Raw genomic sequence first — 24,012 nt, 5'->3', positions numbered from 1 at the left:
TTAAATTTAAAGGCTCTAATCCCCAATCCATACTCTGATCTCTAAATCAACCTGTCTTGCTAGTCTGAGTCTCTCCCATTTCTACCAATCCTGTTCCTGACAAAGCTCGGTTCTTAACAGCCAGAAAGGCTCTTAGAAACACTGGATTCTTCCCATAACTGCCCTCCACCTGGGTGACTGAGCGAGACTTTATTTCAAAATTTAAAAAAAAAAAATAAGAAAAGAAAGAATCATTGGATTCTTTATGTATGGCTAGAACAGAAATAATAAGAGTACAAAGGTAAGGACATTAAGGAAGGGCCTAAAGACTAAAGGAAGAACATGAGCAAATGTCCAAGTACATAAGGTAGATGAGAAAATACAAGACAGGCCTGAGTAGAGGAAGAGAGTAATGATAAGCCAGAGTCAGGTAAGGGAATAGGGGCTTGATAAAACAAGATTCTGAAAAATGCTGTGAGCTCTTGGGCAGGGGTGTGACAATATCAAACTGTTATTAGTCTAGTACTGAAAAGCACTGGCACAAACTAGCAATTAGAGGCAGGAGGGTGTTAATAGAAGCTCTCTTGAAAATTGTGGCAGTACTATACCCAAGCATGAGGTACTAATGTCATGGTCTGGAACTCTATCAGTGCTGGTGGGCAAAGAGAAGCAAATGTGATAGAGTCTAAAAAAGAAAAATTAACAAATCTCAGTGACTGAGCATGAGAGATGATGAAAAGGATAATGATAATAATAGTAACATTTACTGACTACTTCCTATGTATCAGGCATCTTCTATGTACTTCAAAGTATTAAATCATGTAATCCCCACTCCAACCATATGAGGTAGGAATTATTATTATTCTCATTTTACAGATGAAGAAACTAAAACAGAGAGGTTAAGAAACTTGCTCAAGTTCACAGAGATAGCCAGGACCAAGTCAGGACTTAAGCCAGGACTGCCTGGCTCTAGAATACATACTGTTACCCACTATAAGAGATCTTTACATGTTTGAAGGAAGAAAGGAAGGAGTCTGTGGCATAGGAAAAGCAATAAGCCTGAAAACGAGAATTCTTACAGAGCATATACCCTATAAAACTACACGAAAGGATGAAAGTTTTGAAAACACAATTAGCTAAGGTAAATACATGATTAATAATGGAACTCAGATTTCGTGGTTTCAGTCCATTCAGGAGCTGAAGACTTCCAAGTCTGCTTGGAGTAAAGACAAGACAGTTACAGGCAGAGAAGGAGAGTCTTAAGTTGAAAAGGTCTTAACTTCGAGGCTACACTGCAGAGTATTGAAAAAAACAATCTGTCAGTGCACTGTGCCTCTTTACCCCACCACAAAGAACTCTACTTCATCAAAGGAGGAAGAAGATAATAATCAAAGGAGATAATTTCTTGTAATTTCCTTTATCCTCGCCCAAAAACATGGTAATGAAGAAAATCAGAATAATGACAATCAAATCACACTACAGATGCTCTTTTCCTAACCCTTCTCTTGCTAACAGAATCTGCGATTCTACATGTATGTGGAAACAACGTTTTATCAAGAGATCATTCATAATAAAGGAGGCTTCACTAAAGAAACGGCTAAAGTTTTTTCTTTTGTGCATAACAGCCAAAACAATGAAAATTTAAGCTCTACAGATATTCTAATATGCACTGTAAAAGTGTGTCCCATTTAGTATTTTATTTTATTTTATTTTTTATTTTTATTTATTTATTTTTTTTTTTGAGACAGAGTCTCACTCTGTCACCCAGGCTGGAGTGCAGTGGCCAGATCTCGGCTCACTGCAAGCTCCACCTACCAGGTTCAAGCGATTCTCCTGCCTCAGCCTCCCGAGTAGCTGGGACTACAGGCATCCGTCACCACACCTGGCTAATTCTTCTATTTTTAGTAGAGACGGGGTTTCACCATATGGGCCAGGTTGGTCTTGAACTCCTGACCTTGTGATCCGCCTGCCTCAGCCTCCCAAAGTGCTGGGATTACAGGCATGAGCCACCGCGCCTGGCCTGTCCCACTTAGTCTTTTAAAAGCTCTTAAAGTCCTTAATGCAAAAAGCCATCCCCACTAACTTTTCCAAGTCACTCTGATTCCCAACCTAACATATCATGAAGGCAAACACAAAATTATACTTAATACCTACAACATTTTATCAAGCTAAAACCTTGCCTCTAAAAATTGATCCTTCTTTTAACAGGGAGTGCTTTTGCTTCTCCCTTTGCTCCTACACAGTAGACCCTCTACATCGGCAAGTCTAGTTCCTGACACCAGAATTTCTGTTTTTCCCTGTGGAACTGCAATCAAGTGAGGATGCAAAGGCCATTCATTGCTCATGAACATTTACTGGTTATGTGACAGTTTCCCACACAGCAACCTTCCAACGTGGGTATAATTCAAATTCTTACCATAGAAAAATGACCAATTACTACAGGACATGGATTTTCACTTGTTCATTCTGAGACCTTCAAGGTCACAGGTGAATAGTATAAACTGTCAGTGCCAAGAGTCTACCACACATTCTATGTAAGGCTTTTCATCAAAGAGGATACAGGGAATAATAAAGGAATACTTAGCTAGGATTCAACAAAGTCAGGTCCAATAGTCCTAGTTCTACTTAACAGTAGCAAAATGCAAAATAAAAAGATTGAACTAGATGAAATGAAAAGACTGAACCAGAGGAAATGGGAAGATCTCCTCCAACAATAGGAAAAGTCACAAGATCTACTTAAGCTAAGGTAAGATCTAAAAAGCTAGAAACTAAATTAGAAAACTCCTCTGAACAGATAGGATCAATTTGATTGACAACTGGCCCTATATAATTTGCAAATGCAGCAGCTTCCACATTGCCTCTCTCAATTTTATTTTGCTGTACCTAGTCTTTTATTCTTTTATTTTGTAGGCATTGCTCAATGGCCCTCAAGATTCCTGTTTTGATAAAAAATATCAGTAGATAATTGTGCCCAAAAAAAGTCCAAGTTAGATAGTTATTATTCAGAATATTTTATTTTTACATAATAGAATCTTATAAATATTAAATAGTCTGAGCTAAGGAAAGTTATTAAAGTTATTGAAGTCAAATAAGAATGAACTAACCAGAATGTTGCATATCTAGATATTTTTTGTACTGTCATATAGGATTTGAGACTTTGACATGAATATCCTATGGCTTAGTACAAACAATAATTAGAGACAAATAAGCTGTGCATCCTCAGTAACTTGAAGAACTACATAATGTATGAAGATTGTCTCATGATATCCAGTGGTAGAGCACTGTACAGGTATGCTTCACTATATACAAACTTGTCTTCTATATACACGCTTTTTAGCATTTACATTTTTTAAAGTAATTTTTATATTAAAAGTAATACATGCACACAGTAAAAAAGTCAAACAATAAAGGGTACACAATGAAAAGTGGAAGTATCCTTTCTCCCATACTACTCTTACTAGGTTAACTAATATCAAGTCAAAGTCCTACTAGGTTAACTAATATCAAGTATTTTAAATGTATAAGGGGGGCTTCAATATTCAAAGTACCTGTTTTATAGTAAAAAAAATTCATGTTAACCAATTACTTGATTACATTTTTATATTTAATAAGTTTCTTAAGCGATGCATATCTGTACAGCTTCATTCTAGGGGTTGCTGACATATTTCTGCATAGTGCAAGACAAGCAAGAAGATTGGTATGAAGATATCTGGAAGTCATGTAGAAAGGCATTTCAGACTTTTAGCTCATGAGATCATTTCAATATATATCTCTGGGACACATACTGTCTCCTACACATCAAGGTAAGGTAGTTCTGAATTCAACCACAGTACATTTCTAATCAAATTAATTTATTTTAAATCCTCCAAATGTGCCTGCCTTATGTCACACAGATTAGAATTCATTAAGATAGAACAACAGTTGACAAGTCAATATTTATTCTTTAATGGTATTTATTCTATTTAATCTATACCAATATAAAAATGAACAATATTTTTAAGCACTTTCAAAAACTTGCCATTTTCACACAGCCTAATTAGTTACAACTATATCCAGGTTCTGAGTTTATTTAAGGTTTCCATGATATGATTTATGCCTATAAAGGTAAAAAAAAAAAACTAAGAAGGCCAGGCGCAGTGGCTCACACCTGTAATCCCAGCACTTTGGGAGGCCGAGGCAGGCGGATCACGAGGTCAGGAGATCGAGACCATCCTGGCTAACACGGTGAAACCACGTCTCTACTAAAAATGCAAAAAAAATTAGCTGGGCATGGTGGTGGGTGCCTGTAGTCCCAGCTACTCGGGAGGCTGAGGCAGGAGAATGGCGTGAACCCAGCAGGTGGAGCTTGCAGTGAGCTGAGATCGCGCCACTGCACTCCAGCCTGGGTGACAGAGTGAGACTCCGTCCCAAAATAAAAAAATAAAAAATAAAAAATAAGAAAAGCAAGTACTAGAGAGCTAACATTTATAAAACTTAAAGTAAGTTTTTGATTAATGTGATTTTTCTAATTATTAAATAGCATAACCCTTTCATGCCATAGAACAATATATATTTTTTTTTTTTTTGAGACAGGGTCTCACTCCCATTACCCAGGCTGGGGTGCAGTGGTGCAATCTCAACTCAGTGCAGCCCCAACCTCCCGGGCTCAAGCGATCCTCTCATCTCAGCTTCTGGAGTAGCTAGGGCTGCAGGCTCATGCCACCACACCCAGCTAATTTTTGTATTTTTTGTAGAGGGGGTTTCGCCATGTTGCACAGGCTAGTCTCAAACTCCTGAGCTCAAGCAATCTTCCCACCTCAGGCTCCGAAAGTGCTGGGATTACAAGCATGAGCCACTGCACCCAGTAACAATGAAAGATTTGTTTTCTACCTCAAAAAAAAAAAAAAAGATAACCTTGGAAAGGAAAATAATTACTTCTGGAAACCATATAAGATAAAACTTGGCTATACTTAAAGTCTTCCTATGTTAACAAAATAGAAATTGCCTATGAATGCACATTTATATATGTTTATTGTATGTTTATATTTATGTTTTTATATGTTTATGTTTATTATAACATTTATTATACGTTATATACAAAGTCAGTATGTCACAGAAACACACCAAAGCCAAAACTATTTTCAAATATCCATTTTAAAATCTGGGGTAACTTGGAAATCAACATATTTGTAATTTAGGCTAAAACATTCCATTTCCCAGGTCACTCCCAATTATTCCAATTTAAAATTAATTACAAAAAGGAAACAAGTCTGGCTACTTTTTTATGAATACTAACCTCAACTTAATTATATGTTGATTCAACTCAGCTCCCAAATTTAGAACAAGTTTTAACTGGAAAGGTAGCATACCATAATAGTCAAATACCAGCAAATTGATGAAATCAGAATGTCTCTCGTGAGTTACTATAAAGAAATTATTATTAATCCATTGTTTCTCACCTAATCAAGGATCCCTCTTAGGTAAATGTCCCCTCTTATCCCTGCATCAATTTTTCTTCCCCTACTGACTCACTTCATATACAAACACTTTAAAATCTCACAAATGAAATAAAAATCCTCCTTACCATATAGATACTATCCTATTTCTCTGTTTTACAGCAAAATTCCTCAAAAAACTATCTATACTTACGTCTTCATCGCCCTCACCTCTCATTCTTTCCTGAACCTACTCCAATAATACTTTCATTTCCACCACCCACAGAAACTTTTCTTCTCAAGGTCACCAGTGATTTCCACATTGCCAAATCCAATTATCAATCCTCAGTCCTCACTGGCAGCATTTGATACAGCTGATCACTTTTTCCCCCGACACATTTTTCATCCTTTGGCCTCTCAAGAGACATCACTCATTCTTGATTTTTCTCCTTCCTCACTTATTCTCCCTTCATTATCTCCTTTGCAAATGTTCATCTTTATTCTAGCCTCTAAAAAGGTGGCTTGTCCAAGGGGCTAGTCCTTGAAACTCTTCTCCTGTTTATCTTTATTTTATTCCCTAGGCAACCATACCCTCTGTGATTATATATACTAATAAAGCCTTTATTTCTATCTCAAGTCTGGTGCCTCTTCTTTGTACTCCAGATTCATATAGCCAGCTGCCCATTCTAAATCTCCATTTGGATATCTAATAAGCACCTCAACATTAACAAGATCAAAACCAAAAACCTAGATTCTATACGAACACTTCAAAATCTACTCCATACTTCCACTTGTCTTCCCCTTATCAGTATAAAGGTAATTCCATCCTTCTAGTTTCACAGGACAAAACTTAAGAATCATTCAGTCATGATATTTTAAAACCATGTCTTAAAAAATATATTTAAAGACAGGGTATCTCACTGTTGCCCAAGCGGGAGTACAGTGGTGCAAACAGACCATAGCTCACCGTAGCCTCAAACCCCTGGGCTCAAGGGATCCTCCTGCCTCCATCTACCAAGTAGCTAGGACTATAGTTGCATCCCACCACACCCAGCTAATTTTTGTAGAGATGGAGTCTTGTTTTGTTGCCCAGGCTGATCTCAAACTCCTGGCCTCAAGCAATCCTCCTGCTTAGGCCTCCCAAAGGGCTGGGATTACAGGCGTGAGCCACTGCCCCTAGCCAAGTGTCATTCTTGACTCTTCTTCTCTCTATCTTGTTGGTCCAACCTTTAAAACATATCCAGAATACACTACTTCTCATCATCTCTGCCTCAAGCCCCCAATCCAAGCCACTATGTCATCTCTTTTCTATAATTATAATTATAAAATAAGCCTCCTAAACTGGACTCCCTGTTCCCACATAATATAATATCCATACAGCAGCAAGAGTAATTATTTTCAAACCTAAGTCAGATCACGTCATTCTACTGCTCAAAACTTGTCATGACTTGCCATATCACTCAGAATAAAAACCAAAGTCCTTATGACTACAAAGCCTCTTCATGATCTAGCCCTCTGCTGCCTATCTCATCTACCACTCTTCCCCTTGTACTGCCACTCCAGCTGCACTGGCCTCCTTGCTTCTCCTCAAACACACTAAGCATACTCTTGTTCCAGAGCCTTTGTGCTCACTGTTCCTCAACCTGAAACCCTCTTCCTCCAGCTATCTGCATAGCTTGCTCTCTCACATCATTCAGACTAAAATGTTACCTTACCAGGGAGTCCTTTTCTTACTAATCCTATATAAAACAGTAACACCCTACCCATACTGTCACTCTCAATCCTCTATCTGCTTTATTTTTCTTCTTAGCACCCATCAGCACCTGACATAGAATATAATTATTTGTTTACTGCCTGTCTTCCCTAGTACCAAAATGCTAGTACCACAAGAGTGGCAATTTTGATGTACTCAAAATGCAGCACAAAGAAGAGCACTTGGCCTTTAGCCTGGTATATAAATGACTAAATAAATAGTAGTAAGTCATTTGCTGTAAGTTTTATAAAGATTAGTTCATTTAATCTTTTGTTAAAAGCGTTAAGGAAATACTATTATTATTCCAGCTTTACCAATGAGGAGCTGAAATCCCAACAGATAAAAAAGTTGCATGTCACATAGCTTCTAAGTAGGAGTCAGGCTCCTGCACCCATTAAATGAGATCAAGTTAGATATACAAATAAGGCATTTAACAAAATATTTGGTATATAAAATGCCTACCATTAATAGTAGGCTCCTTATGTGTATTTACTATTTGCTCATTTAATTCTGATATTGATTAAAAACGGTTATTATATATTGTCATCACTATTTACTATTTATCAGGGCACGAACCTTAACCCAATAGAAGTCACAAACAACAACATGCTATGAGACAAATGGCACAGAGTAAACCTTCACTCTTCTCAGAAAAAATGTTACCATGTGTTTCAAACAATATGTTGTGAAGGTTAGCACTGGAAACCAAATCAAAATTAACTGAATTCATATCATACACAGACACACATCATTAACTGTGTATGTGCTAGCTTGCAGTTCTAAAAAGCAAACTCTAAAATCCAAAGACAAAATAATCAGATTTTCTCAATTAAAAAAAGACACAATCTACTCCTCCTCAAAAATTAAGTTGCTATTCCATGTTGTACCATACTATGCTTAATATATCTTTTTCATTATAAATTAAAAATCATCGGGATTAAATTAGATCTCTTTAATATTTAAAATAGAACTTATTCATTTATAGCAATGGCTACCGAAATTGGCAAGTTTACCTGATGTAAAAAACCCTTTTCTTTAAAAGTCAGTTTTATTATCAAACATACATTTTGAAATTACTCTATCTGAGGAAATAAAGTAGCCAATTCTTTTTTTTTCTTTTTTTGAGATAGGGTCTCACTGTCACCCAGGCTGGAGTGCAGTGGCATGATCTGGCTCACCACAACCTCCGCCTCCCAAGCTTAAGTGACCCCCCACGTCAGAACCCCACCACTGCCACCCCCAGTAGCTTAGCTGGGACTACAAGCGTACCATCACACCCAGCTAATTTTTGTATTTTTAGTAGAGATGGAGTCTCACCATGTTGCCCAGGCTGGTCTCAAACTCCTGGGCTCAAGCAATCCTCCCACGTTGGCCTCTCAAAGTGCTGGAATTACAGGTGTGAGCCACCACACGCAGCCAAAGTAACCAATTCTTTTATCCTTAAGTTACAGTGAAAACCCACAAGAATTGTGAAAATTACTGAATACAATTTCTTCAGCTCAATACAGACTTTAGTTTTTAATTTTTAGTTCAATCTGTAGATACTCATTTACTAATAATAAACATACAAAAAAGATTTTAAGTAGACTCTTAAAACTTACAGTGCAGGCCAGGCGTGAGCGAGACCGAGGCAGGTGGATCATTTGAGGTCAGCAGTTTAACACCAGCCTGGCCAACATGGTAAAACACCATCTCTACTAAAAATACAAAAATTGGCCAGGCGTGGTGGCACACGCCTGTAGTCCCAACTGCTCAGGAGGTTGAGGCAGGAGAGTTGCTTGAACCTGGGAGGCGGAGGTTGCAGTGAGCCGAGACCATGCCACTGTACTTCAGCCTGGGCGACACAGGGAGACTCCTTCTCAAAAAACAAAACAAAAACAAAAACCAAAAAGACTTACGGGGCAATAATGGCTCTAGCAGGTCTTTTTGTAGACTGTACTTGTGAAAGCCAACCTTCTAGCTGTGCATTCAGCTGCGGTCCTATAAAAAGACAAAGACAAAATTAGAGTCAGCAAAGCAATGTACTACAGATAACCATACGTGGCATAAAGCCCTCACTGAACTTATGTGGGACTAAACTAGCTTAATGCGCAATAGGATCATCAGTTGGGATGTTAATGTTTGAATTTACCAACTACACAGTCTCTAACAAGCCATATGATAAGGCCAAATTCTGACTAAACAAAATTTGCTTTTATCGATTTACTTATTTACAGCTGTCTTCATTTCAGAGCAACACAATGTGATTTACAAGTTGAGGCAATATTTAAACAAAATAAAACAGGAAGCAGAAACTCTCAGTGTATGAAGAGGAAATAATTGAATATGTTATAGAGCACCAAAATCTGCTCTACAGATTAATCACTGAAATGACATCCACAGAAGGTAATCACTTCCACACCCAATGATCTTTTCTTCCATCCCACTCCAGTCCCCTATTCTCATAATGAAATATTGATAACCAGTAACTACGCTACCTTAAAAATCTCAGTTTCAAGCATCTCAGCTTCTTTACTCAATATACTATACTTATTTTTCCAATTCACTGCCAGAAACCTGTTAACTCCAACAGACCCTACAAATTTTTCCACTGTCCTTTGTCTCTACTTCTTACCTAGCCTCAGACTCAAAAATCCATCATCACAGTCATTTCCTTGCCTGTGGCCTCACTCCTCTGCTCCTCTCTCCCTCCATCACAGTCAAAACATAGTTTAAAACCAACTTTCCACTTAACTCAGTACTTTTACCTGAATAGCTGAATGAGACTAAAGAGAAATACAACCATATAAACTTTAAAATAATAACCATAAATTTCAGCAGACCCCTAAAATGCTCAGAAATCCTATCACATTAACGTAGTGAATCTGCTCTCCTATCTTTAAGATAGAGAATTAACTCATACCTTCTCTTTTCACCTTAAGCCTCAATACTTCCTTCATCCCCTTATCACTTCCAGAAGATAATCATCAATGCTTTTCATTTTGTCAAGGAAAAACAATCAGAAGTTGGCCCAAGACTTTCCCAGTTTTAGCACTGGAAGTGCTGCATTCTGAGAAACTGCTAAATCACAAGCAAACCTGGATGTTGGTCACCCTAAATTGAGAAGATAACTACTTCATCTTCCCACCACTTATTCTGCTTTCCCTTGTATTTCAACAAATTGTCCTTGTTCCTATCAAGAGCCAAACAGTATTTCTGTACTGGATCCCATTATTTTTTTCTTTCTCAAGGATTCTGCTCCCATAACTATTATAGGTCTCCTATACCAATTCTTCCCTTTTTTACTTTATCATTATTATTAGCATGCAAATGTGTCATACTAACACTGATTAATTTCCCTTCAACTACCCCTCCATTTCTTTGGTCCCCTTTACAACAAATTTTCTTGAAGAGTTGTCCTCATTTCCTTCCACTGCTTGCCATCCATTCTTTCTTTTAAAACTTTTAATCATTAAATATTTAAACATTACAAAAGAATCTAGGTAATAATATAACAAACACACACATACCCACTGCCTAAATAAATTAAATCTTAACATTCTACCTTATTTACTTAAGATTTTCCTTGGTTAAGAAATAAATGAATACCTTGCTGATCCCTTTGTACATCTCCCTCCTTAGAGGTAACCACTTCCTGATTTTGGTGTTTATCATTCTATTCTACTTTCTCTGTATATGTATCAATAAACAATAAGTGGTATTGTTCTGCATGTTTTCAAATGTTGTATCAATATATTGTACACATCCTTCTGCAACTTGCTTTAGTAATTCAACATTGTTTTGAAAATTACTCAAGTTGATATATGTTGCCCTAAATCATTCATTTGCAGGGCTGTATAGTACTGCACTATACGAATATAGCAAAATTTATCTATTCACTTTCCTACTTACAAATACTTTAGTTGTTGCCAATGTTTCACTATTAATACATAATGCTACAAGTATCCTATGAACATATGTTAACAGTTTCTCTAAAAGTAAAAGTGCTGAATCAGAGGGTGTACTCTTCTTCAACTTGACTACAGCATTGCTAACTTGCCCACTAAGGTAGCTGGATCAACTTATCCATCAGTATACAGGCAAATGAAAATTTAAAATAAGAGGTCTAATTCTACCTGTACTCCCCCACCCCCTTTTCTTAGAGGATTTTCTTTCAAAACCTGGTAAATTCTTTCTCTGCCTGCTTAGAGATGTATGTAAATCTTTGTAAAAACCTAGCCAGCAGCCCAAAACTGCCTTTCTCAAGAACCTTATAACCATCTCTTTCAAATGAGATCATCAAGAGAGATGGCACCCTTATCTCCCAGTTTCTGTGGGAGGACAGGGTGCCTAACTTTGGCAGGCCATCTAGTTCCAAGTTGTAAAATTACATCCTGTCATAAAGATATGAGTTCATTTTTCCTTTAGAAAAAGCCAATTTGTTCACACAAAAGGTTGCTCCAATTACCAAGTGAATTTAGGACAAACTATGTGTGACAAATGATGGTATCAAGTCCTCTTACTTGAACACTATTTACTATTTATCTTGAGAACATGTATGTAATGGGTTACATCCACTTGGCTAGATGTAAGGGTGGGCATTCTTTTGGTCTTTGCAGTCTTTTAGCAGATTGCTTGTGATACACATGTCATTCTGGTTTAATACTTATTCAAAACTGAAATTGTTTCCTTTTTCTTCTATCTTTGAAGAGATGTTTTCTGGGGGAAGCAGATTTTGGTTTTAATTGCATTTCATCATTGCTAACACAAGTAATAGTTAAAGGTTCACATTCCCCTACGTCGTTCCCAATATTTGATATTGTCAGAATTTTTCATTTTTGTCAATCTGGGTATGAAATGGTATATATTCCTTGTTTTTATTTTGTATTTGTATTTCAATAACATGCACTGAAATTAAGCATCTACTGTCCTTCTGTATATATTTATAATGCTACACATAAACAGGTCAAGTTTAAAATGGACAGTAAATTTGTAAATTCCCAAAGTACAAAAAAAAGTCTGACTCAGTGATTAAACAATGGTGTTCATCTTAAAATTTGAATTTAAGAACAGTTACCAAAAAACTTATACAAAGTAATTTCATTATTAACTTAAGGAAAAATAAGTTACATGTCACATAATGACGTTTCGGTCAACAATGAACCGCATATTCCATAGTGATCCAATAAGATGACAACACCGGGCCAGGCGCGGTGGCTCATGCCTATAATCCCAGCACTTTGGGAGGCCAACACAGGTGGATCACCTGAGCTCAGTAGTTCAAGACCACCCTGGCCAACATGGTGACACCCCATCTCTACTAAAAATACAAAAAATTAACCAGGCATGGTGGGCCACGCCTGCAGTCCCAGCTACTTGGGAGGCTGAGGCACAGGAATCACTTGAGGCCGGGAGGCAGAGGTTGCAGAGATCACGCCCCTGAAGAGAGTGAGACTCCATTGCAAAAAAAAGAAAAACTGCAATACTGTATTTTTACTCTACCTTTTCCCTTTTCTATGTTTACATACACAAATATTTTGTTACAACTGCCTGTAGTATTCCATACAGTAACATGCTGTATAGGTCTGTAGCCTAGGAACAACAGGCTATACCATCTAGCCTTGGTGTATAGTAGGCTATACCATCTAGGTTGGCAAATACACTCTTATGATGCTCAGACAACGACGAAATGGCCTAACCACCATTTCTCGAGTGCATCCCTGTGATTAAGTAACACGACTGTATAACCCTAAAAACGTTCACAACACAGGACGTTTACAGAACCAATGTGAAAAACAGATAAAAGCAAAGAAAATATACCTGAATTCATCCACCCCACTGCCAACAACCTCACTGTTTTTAAGCACTAAACCAAGCTTTCATATGGCTACTTCTGTAAAAAGACCAATTTCTTCCCAAGGATGCTAAGGTAAGAGCCAAACTCCAAGTTTCTCACTTATCTTTGAATAAGATAATTAAGCATACCTATTTATTACATATGATTGCTTAATTATCTATAAAGTGTCAAGTAAAAAGGTGAATCTGAGTTCTTTCACAGAGACTAGCCAATACTTGCCAATATGGTATCCTTGATACATGAAGGATTTAGAAATATGTGCTTTGATTTTCAAATACCACTGGGTTTGAAGAAACACTTCAAACCCATTTCCATTTGAAGAAATGGAAAAAGAAAAAGCATTGCTAAATCCTAGCAAAACTACTTAATGTTTGTGTGATCTTGCCCTTAAGAGGGATAAATGGGCATTTACTTTTTTGGATAAAACAGTAAAAGTAGGCTCCCAAAGAATTAAGCTGAGGTATTTCCTCAAGAAATAGATAATAAACAATGAGCTGTAGGAAATTCAGTAACACTTCTATTTAAATCCCACTTGACTCAAAGAATATTTTCCAAGTAAGTTTATTTGCATGGTGACAAAACCAGACACTAAATACGCGCACACACACACACCTGCTTTTCAAGAATTCCCTTGCAACTATTAACAAAACCATTCTAAAATAAGCTAATGAACTAAGCCAAATTGGTTTTCTGTACTTCTCTATCGCTGTTTAGCCTGCTCCTTCTTACTCTAGACAAAAGTCATGTGTTCTCTTTTCAAATTTAATGAGTATGAATCACCTGAGAATCTTGTTGAAATGCTGATTCTGATCCTACAGTTATAGAGTAGGACTGAAATTCTGCATTTCTAACATGCTTCCCAGGTGATAGCAATGTTGCTGGCCTATAGGCTATACTCCAGCAACCTGTCTAGATCAATAGTTGTCATGGAATTCGCAAATCCATATGTATACAAAGTTTCCTCTAGAGATAAAATGAAGGTGTAGATAAAGAAAAGATCTATTTTAGATACCAGGACAAGCTGGTAAGAGAAACATTTCTCCACAAGGGAGCCTTCTAGTATTGCTGAAGCTATTCTACATATGTAATTTAAAGAATGACCAACTGCCACAACCTTTTTCCATTTTTTTTATAGGTAATACCTGCCTATTAGCACAATAAACTCAATCCCACATGGTTGGGTATAAGGTAACAAGAAGCAACACATAAAAAGCCAAATAAAAGTAGGCCGTTGGCACCCATTATTTCATTATTAATCATTCTGTGAAATATGTTCAAATCAAACTAAGAAATAAACTGATCTATCGTGAGAAATCTATAAATAATAAGATGAATAAGCCAGAGTGTTTTAAACAGTGGTTCCTGGATCTCTGATTTTCACAGGCCAATAAAATTACAAAAGAGGGCACAGTGGCTCACACTTGTAATCCCAGCATTTTGGGAGGCCAAAGAGGGTAGATCATTTGAGGTCAGCAGATTGAGACCAGGTTGGCCAACGTGCCGAAACCCCGTCTCTACTAAAAATACAAAATTTAGCCAGGCGTAGTGGTGCACACCTGTAGTCCCAGCTACTTGGAAGGCTGATGCAGGATTTTGAGATAATCTAAATCCTTTAAACTGAATAAATTAACCACATTTCATCAACTTCAAAATGCCATCAATAACCAGAATACACAAGGAGCTCAAACAACTCCACAGGAAAAAGCCTAATAATTGGATCAAAAATGGGCAAAAATCTTAATAGACATTTCTCAAAAGAAGATATACAATGGCAAACAGGCATATGAAAAGGTGCTCAACATCACCGATGATCACAGATGCAAATCAAAACTACAATGAGATATCATCTCACCCCAGTTAAAATGGCTTGTACCCAAAAGACAGGCAGTTAACAAATGCTGGCAAAGAGATGCAAAAAAGGGAGCCCTTGTACACTGTTGGTGGGAATGTAAATTAGTACAACCACGATGGAGAACAGTTTGGAGGCTCCTCAAAAAATTGAAAATTGAGCTACCATAGGATCCAGCAATTTTCCTGCTGGGTATATACCCAAAAGAAAGGAAATCACTATATTGAAGAGATACCTGCACTCCTATGGTTGTTGCAGCACAGTTTACAATAGCTAAGATTGGATGCATCCTAAGTGTCCATCAACAGATGAATGGATAAAGAAACAGTGGTACATACACATAAGCCATAAAAAAGAATGAGATCCAGTCATCTGCAACAACATGGATAGAACTGGAGATCATTATGTTAAGTGAAATAAGCCAGGCACCAGAAAGACAAAGCATGTTCTCATTTATTTGTGGGATCTAAAAAAAACAATGGAACTCATGGACATAGTAGAAGGATGGTTACCAGAGGCTGGGAAGAGTATTGGAGGGTTGGATAGGAGGTGGAGATGGTTAATGGGTACAAAAAAAAAAAACAGAAAGAAGGAACAGGACCTACTGTTTGATAGCACAATAGGTTAGCTACAGTCAGTAACTTATTGCTCATTTTAAAATAATTTAGAGTATAATTGGATTGTTTGTAACTCACAGGATAAATGATTGAGGGGATGGATACCCCATTCCCTTGCAACTATTAGCAGAACCATAATGTGCTTATTTCATATTGCATGCCTGTATCAAAACATCTCATGTACCTCCCATAAATATATATACCTACTATGTACCCGCAAAAAATAAAAATTAAAAATTAAAAAGATACCATCAATATTTGGGTGCACCATTATTTTAAGTACCACTAAGAAGGAAAAAAACCTCTCTCAAACTATGACATATGGTTTCTATTGCTTAGAATTATGTCATTTTACACTTATTGGCAGAGTTCTTTTAAACTTGTTCAGACATATATTATTGCCGGGCGCAGTGGCTCACGCCTGTAATCCCAACACTTTGGGAAGCCATGGCAGATGGATCACCTGAGGTCAGGAGTTTGAGACCAGCCTGGCCAACATGGCAAAACCCCGTCTCTACCAAAAATACAAAAAGCAGCTGAGTGTGATGACAGGTGCCTGTAATTCCAGCTACTCAGGAGGCTGAGGCAGGAGAATCTCTTGAACCTGGAAGGCAGAGGTTGCAGTGAGCAGAGATCACAGCACTGAACTCCAGCCTGGGCAGCAGAGCAAGACTCCGTCAAAAAAAAAAAAAAAAAAAAAAAAAAACCTATTAATGAACAAGCAATTAAAGGGTATTTCTTTGGCTGGGCACAGTGGCTCACACCTGTAATCCCAGCACTTTAGGATGCCCAGGCAGGCAGATCACTTGAGGTCAGGAATTTGAGACCAGCCTGGCCAACATGGTGAAACCCCATCTCTACTAAAAATACAAGAAAAAATTAGCCAGGCATGGTGGCGCACACCTGTAATCCCAGATTTGGGAGGCTGAGGCACGAGAATCGCTTGAACCTGGGAAGCGGAGGTTGCAGTGAGCTGAGATAACGCCACTGTACTCCAGCCTGGGTGACACAGTGAGACTCCATCCCAAAAAAAAAAAAGAAAAGAAAAATAAAACAATGGAAATAAAAAATTTAAAAAACAAAAAAATACTTATTCAGACAAATATATAACCCTTGTGCTTATAAAAAATACAAAAGCAAAATAAATAAGGTATTCTTAAAATTTTCCTCAACATTCACAATCTGATCATCAAATTGCTTTTTACTTAGAGTCATCAGTAATCCTTGTTTTTCCGTAGTATCGTCCTTCGTACCATTAAGAGAATTCATGATTCAACATTTTTTAAAGTGTTTCTCTGTTGCTTTGGGACTGTCTTCCAAGCTGCTGACATATATCGCCCAAGTCTCAATGCAGTCCCTTTCTTGATCTTACCAAAAGGTATCACTGAATGATGTAACAGACGGTTTCAGAAAACAACCCAGGGATGGTACACCTTCTGTAATTGGTATTTAACTAGTATGTTGACTGAAACATCAAAGGGGTGATGTTGTGTAGTCAGTCATATCAGTAGGATTAACTACCAAATTCACATATGAACAGGCAGTGATAACTATTTTCCAAATGATAATTTTAAGTTGCTACTGATTGGAAAACACATCTCAATTTCAGAAATGAAAAAGTGTGGGAAAACATACATATTAAAATTCATGAAATATACTACCACTATGAAAACTCCACTCACTATGATGTTCTGATATTCTTAATTTCAATGCAGAACAGTGAAAAATTTATCAAAAATCAGCATTTGGGAACCACTGCTTCTCACTACAATGAAAAGTGTTTCCGAGAAGCCTTACCAACTACAAAATCTCACTTAATGTTTTTTTTTTTATCTTTTTATTTTTTATTGAGACGGAGTCTCACTCTGTCACCCAGGCTGAAGTGCAGTGGCACGATCTCGGCTCACTGCAACCTCCACCTCCCAGGTTCAAGCTATTCTCCTGCCTCAGCCTCCCGAGTAGCTGGGATTATAGGTGCCTGCCACCGCACCCGGCTGATTTTTGTACTTTAGTAGAGACGAGGTTTCACCATCTTGGCCAGGCTGGTCTTGAACTTTTGACTTCATGACCCAACCACCTCAGCATCCCAAAGTGCTGGGATTTACAGGTGTGAGCCACCACACCCAGCCTCATTTGATTTTAAAAACAAATAACATTTCAGCAGCTTCCTCCAAATCCTTTCTCTCATTACTAATGCTCTACTAGGATCACACACTTGGAATTTATTGCTATGCTTTTTACAAAATTCATATCCTATTTTTAGATATATCTCAAAGGATGTTGTTTGTTTTTATGTATCTGATAGGGCTCCTCACACAGAAAATAGCATGCCCTTGGTACAGCACCTTAGGGAGTGCAAGAATTGTCACAGCAAGTCTGATCCAAAACCTATCCAGAGCAGTACTGTATCAAATCAAAACAAATTTTAAAAGTTAAAATTAAAATAAAAATCACACTGTGAAAAACACCGACTGTTCGCCTTTATATAAACCTCAAATGTTAGGCCAAATCCATATATCTTGGATTCCTTACTATCTACTAATTTATGTAAACATTTTAAGTGTTTTATTTACATTTTTGGCTATACTGTATTTCAGAATACAATAGCAGAGGGCAATTAACAATCCCAATAAATAATCTTTAGTGTGTACCAACCACCTCTTACATTTGGCCAACTGGAAATCACTTACTACTTTTCTGTCCGTTCATATATAGTCTCAAAATTTTCAGAGCTAAAACCAATTCCATTGGCATTTCGTACCCAAAAGAGCTACAAATTTGGAGAATCACAGTATACTTCTTCCAGTTCATTTACAAACACCTCATCTGAAAATGGGTTTAGCACTGATTCCTGTAACAGTCCATTAATTTGGATTCTCTCTTCCCACCCCTATTCACTGATTATAAATCAGTTTCCCAGCTCTGTCAAATGCCACTAAATACTTTGATAATATCTGATTATAGCATCTTATCTAAACTATTTTTAAGATCAAAATATTTATTTTTGCTTGCTATTTTTTCATTAGAAAAAAAGCATGCTCAGTACAGAAAATTTGAGGAATATGTATGAGAACCACAATCCCACAATTACTAAAAAATCGCCAAAATTAATATTTTCCAAATTTCCTTCTAGTCTTTAAGATGATATATAATTCTGGAGCCTACTTTTATTTACATAACATTCTAATATAAGCATTTCCCTGTATTATAAACTCTTCAAAGACACTGTATGATTAAATAATATTTCCTTGTGTGAATGGATCACTGTTTCCTTAAACATTAATATAAAATCATTGGGTTGTTTCCAATTTTTGTGTTATTATAAACAATTCTGTAACATGTATCTATACTTATAAAGCTTTTTCCATATTTAAGATTATTTCTGGCCGGCACAGTGTCTCACACCTGTAATCCCAGCACTTTGGGAGGCCAAAGTGGGCGGATCATGAGGTCAGGAGTTCAAGACCAACCTGGCCAACATGGTGAAACCCCATCTCTACTGAAACTACGAAATTCACTGGGCATGGTGGTCGCACACCTGTAATCCCAGCTACTCAGGAGGCTGAGGCGGGAGAATCGCTGGAACCCGGGAGGCAGAGGTTGCAGTGGGCTGAGATCATGCCATTGCACTCCAGCCTGGGCGATAGAGTGAAACTCCATCTCAAAAAAAAAAAAAAAACACAATCATTTCCTTTTAAGATTCTCAGAAATGGACTTACTATGTAAATCAGTATGAACTTTCATAAGATTTTTTTTTTCTTTTTTTGAGATGGAGTCTCGCTCTGTCACCCAAGCTGGAGTGCAGAGGCACGATCTTGGCTCACTGCAACCTCCGCCTCCCGGGTTCAAGCAATTATCCTGCCTCAGTCTCCTGAGTAGCTGAGATTACAGATGTGCGCCACCATGTCCAGCTCATTTTTTGTATTTTTAGTAGAGATGGGGTTTCATCATGTTGCTCAGGCTGGTCTTGAACTCCTGACCTCAAATGATCCGCCCACCTTGGCATCCCAAAGTGCTGGGATTACAGGTGTGAGCCACCGTGCCCGGCCCCTTTATAAGATTTTGATACATATATTCAAAATGTTATCCAAAACTGCATCCATTCAAAATGATGCATGACAAGGCCTACTTCGCCATAATCTCGCTACTCTCCTTCAAATATTTTGAAAAATTAACTCATTTAACCCATGCTCCCATTTGCTAAAATTAAAATCTAATGTCCCACTCCTCAATGATATTTGGTATTTCAAAATAAATTAAATATTCTGATTTTTTAAAATCAAAGCCATCTTAAATTCTAAGACAAAAGTATTTTGACTTCTAAGATATTTATTTGCTACTTGGGACACATATAGCCACATGATTGTTGAGTCTTCTTGCCAGCCACAAGTTATCCATCACTAACACAGAGGGAACAACTAGTATCTATCTATCAGTCTTCACACAAGACAAACCAATTTCAACAGCAAGCTTACTGTGCTGCACTATGGTGTTATTTTAAATTACCCACAATCCTGAAAATGTTTACACGCTCCTGCCTTTAAATCTTTTTAACTAATGGGGTATGATTTTTCATCCTTTTAGAAATCATAATTCTTGGCCAGGCTTTGTGGCTCATGCCTGTAATCCCAGCATTTTGGAAGGCCGAGGTGGGAGGATCACTTGAAGCCAGAAGTTCGTGACCAGCTTGGTCAACATAGTGAGACCCCTGTTTAACATACCAAGACCTTGTCTCTATTTTTGTAAAAATTAATTTTTAAAAAAAATCATAATTCTTACTCCTATAATAGTCAAAAAGTAGTCTACAGACCAGAATCACGTAATGTGTTTATTTAAGAAAGATCCCAGCCAGGCACAGTGGCTCACGCATGTAATCCCAGCACTTTGGGAGGCCGAGGCAGGCGGATCATCTGAAGTCAGGAGTTCAAAATCAGCCTGACCAACATGGTGAAACTCCGTCTCTACTAAAAAGATAAAAAATTAGCTGGGCGTAGTGGTGCATACTTGTAATCTCAACTACTAGGGAGGCTGAGAGAGGAGAATTGCTTGAACCCAGGAGGGGGAGGTTGCAGTAAGCCAAGATTGTGCCATTGCACTCCAGCCTGGGCAATAACAGTGAAACTCTGTCTTGAAAAAAAAAAAAAGAAAGATCCCTAGGTTTTATCCCAGAGATGTGCCACTACAATCTCTGGAATGGCAACCAGGAATTTTTAACAACCTCTGCAGGAAACTCCGTTGCACATTAAAATGTGAGACTGGGCGCAGTGGCTCATGCATGTAATCCCAGTACTTTGAAAGTCCAAAGAGGGAGGATCATTTGAGCTCAGGAGTTCAAGACCAGCCTGGGCAACATGGTGAAACCCCATCTCCACAAAAAAATACAAAAATTAGCCGGGTGTGGTGGCGCATGCCTGTAGTACTACTCCAGGGCTGAGGCAGGAAGATCGCTTGAGTCCAGGAGGTCAAATCTGCAGTGAGACCCTGTCTCAAAAAAAAAAAACAAAAAACAAACAAACAAACAAACGTGAGGCCCACTGCCTTAAAGGAGTTTATTTGCACATGCTATATTCTCAGTGAATGCAGCTAACAGACTCCTGGAAGGTTTATACCTGAGATTTTTCAGTGTAATTGAGAAATCATATAATCTATAAATTAGCAATAAATAAATACATTAATTTTACCTCCAAGCTACTTTGAAGCCTTAAGTAACCCCCTTGTTTCTTAGACTCACTTCAATTAATTCCTCTCCAGCTTTTCCAAATAACACTGATAAGGGAAGAAAATAAAACTCAGACTCTTAGACCCTAGGTGATACTTAAACTCAAAATTATCTTTTAAAATCTTCTGTTTTAGTCCAAAAATTCATGAGAATGTTCTAGTCTAATTGAAAAATATCCATGTTTATTTCTTTTTTTTTTTTTCTATTTTTGTGACAGAGTTTTGCCCTTCTTGCCCAGGCTGGAGTGCAATGGGGCGATCTCGGCTCACTGCAACCTCCACCTCCAGGGTTCAAGTGATTCTCCTGCCTCAGCCTCCCCAGTAGCTGAGATTATAGGCATGCACCACTAGGCCCAACTAATTTTGTATTTTCAGAAAAGACATGGTTTTACCATGTTGGTCAGGCTTGTCTCAAACTCCTGACCTCGGGTGATCCACTAGCCTCGGCCTCCCAAAGCGCTGGTAGTACAGGCATGAGCCACCATGCTCGGCCATCCATGTTTATTTCAAAACGCCCCAATATTCCTCCATGCTCCTATTTCCAATTTAAATGAAGGCTTCAAAAACACCATGTTTACCCTCTGACAAAAGGGTCCAGTACTCTAGTGAGGGAAATATAAATCTGGACCATAAAAAGCAACCACCTCAAGTGACACAAATGCTTGAAGTTGAGTCGACAGTACTTCCCTAAAACAGAGCTAAACAGAAATGATTATTTCCTTCCAAATTCAGCTAGCATATTTCTTTTTTCTTCATTTTTTGAAGATTACAATTAGTCAGTAGTAGTAATCAGGATAATTCAGTACTCAAATCCTAAAACAAAAACATAATCTGTGGAAAAATAAAGTAAGTCTGCCTGACTGGAAAGAATCAGGACTAGGATAACACTTCCCACACAAGGTAGCACTTCTTATGCAATTTCTTTGAAAAAAAAAAAAAAGAAGTTTCTTAAGAGAAAATGAAAAGTTAGAATTTTTATTTTTCATATATTTCTACCACAAAACAGATTTGTAAACATTAAGCACTGTCTCACCCTATTCAGTGTGATACTGATTTCCTTCTGTAAGAGCTTTCACTCACAGTTTGATCAGGAGAAGCAGATCAAGCCCAGAGGATGACACCATGTAAAATGTGGTAAGAGAGGCTGTAATGATTGCACATGGGTGAACTGACAGAACAAACAATCTGAAAATTGAATAGTCAAAAACAACTAGTTAAATAAATTATGGCAGACTCATAAACCAGAATATTAAGCAACCGGAAAACAATGAAGCAAAATTTTATGAACCTCTATGGAACATCTTTTAATTGAGGGGGAAGAACAAGCATTATACACAACAGAAGGTACAATACGTTGCCATTTTTGTGTGTGCATATATATCATACATGATTATGTATTGGTTTGTATTTATGTAGAATATCTCTGGAGGAACAAAAGAAATGTGTAGGCCAGACACAGTGGCTCATGCCTCTAATCCCAGCACTTTGGGAGGCCGAGGCAGGCAGATCACAAGGTCAGGAGATTGAGACCATCCTGGCCAACATGGTGAAGCCCCATCTCCACTAAAAATACAAAAATTAACTGGGTGTGGTAGCACGTGCCTGTAGTCCCAGCTACTCGGGAGGCTGAAGCAGGAGAATCACTTGAACCAGGGAGGTGGAGATTGCGGTGAAATGAAATCGTGCCATTGCACTCCAGCCTGGTCAACGAAAGCGAAACTCCGTCTCAAAAAAAAAAAAAAAAGAAATGTGTAACAGTTACTGCATCCTGAAAAGGGAACAAAGAGAGACACTTTGCTTTTCACTGTATACTCTTTCAGATCGTTTGTATTTTACACTACGTACATGTATTATCTATCAAAAAATTAAGTAATAAAAAATATGGTGCAATCATATAACAGAATACTATGAAGTCATAAACAATGATGCTGTGGGATATGTTTACTGATGTGGAAAAAGGCCTCTGAATGCTAAACCTGGCTAAAAACAAATCATTGTTGAACCTAAGACAATAGCTACATTAACAATCTAGGTTAAAATGCATAAAACCAAACTTTTAAGAATTGCTATTTAACAAATAACATATAGATTACAGTAATTAGATATATGTGGGCCAATGTGACCAAGTTTCCCTATTAGCAAAAAGGAACTTCCTCCTTTTACTTTACTTTCCTAAGTATGATATCCATCACCAAATATCTGGTAGAAAGAAGCAGAGAACATGGAAATACTCTAGAAAAGAACCATCTAGAGAACAGTCAAGACATGAAACACCTTATTAATATCTTTCTTCATAATTCTTCTCTAATGAACAAAATTAACAGTTACAACAGTTTTATTTGTCTAGCAAGGGCTTGAGCTATTCTCCACTCTGACTTCGTCAGCATTTACAGATAATCTAGATAAATTAAATTGCCTTCTGAAGTAATTAACTATAATGTGATACAATTTTTGGTTTTGGGCATTTGTTGTGGCATGTTGAAGTCTGTTTCCTTCTTTCACTAAGCACTAGTACTGCAAGTGCCAGCTCATCCATCTAAAAAGTTTCTGATTTAGCAACCATAAGATGCACAAAAAAGAATCCCAGCAACCTCTGCCCTTATAACTGGCCAAGAAACACGTCTACTGTGGACTGAGTGATGGGAAATGGGCATGCCAGGTTTCAGATGTGCAGGGGAACAAAAAAAGGTAATCAGATATAACACCCATCACAATAAAAGACTTTCCAGAGGGTTCTGATATTGATAAATTAGGGGGAAAACTAAGTTTGGAAACGAAGGGCACAGTCCATAAAAGTTGAGTTGTATGTGTGTATCCACTCTGCCAAACACTTTGCTTTTAAAGTT

The 24,012-nt window shown here is 37.6% G+C and overlaps 1 protein-coding gene across 16 annotated transcripts in view; it reads right to left on the bottom strand.

Moving 5' to 3' along the window:
• MEMO1 (mediator of cell motility 1) overlaps window positions 1-24,012 on the bottom strand; it is a 144,125-nt gene that overhangs the window by 66,611 nt on the left and 53,502 nt on the right. For 14 of the 16 annotated variants that reach the window (XR_010149015.1, XR_010149016.1, XM_063788864.1 and 11 more), the window contains 1 exon segment: window positions 9,045-9,126. Coding sequence is in view for 10 of the 16 variants with exons in the window: in XM_063788864.1 (XP_063644934.1) it covers window positions 9,045-9,126 (82 nt within the window). In the remaining 6 variants the exon portion in view is untranslated. 16 annotated transcript variants of the gene reach the window in all.

This window comes from Pan troglodytes, chromosome 12 (assembly GCF_028858775.2).
Source record: "Pan troglodytes isolate AG18354 chromosome 12, NHGRI_mPanTro3-v2.0_pri, whole genome shotgun sequence".
NCBI lineage: Eukaryota > Metazoa > Chordata > Mammalia > Primates > Hominidae > Pan > Pan troglodytes.
This window is presented reverse-complemented; position numbering and strand designations above follow the sequence as displayed.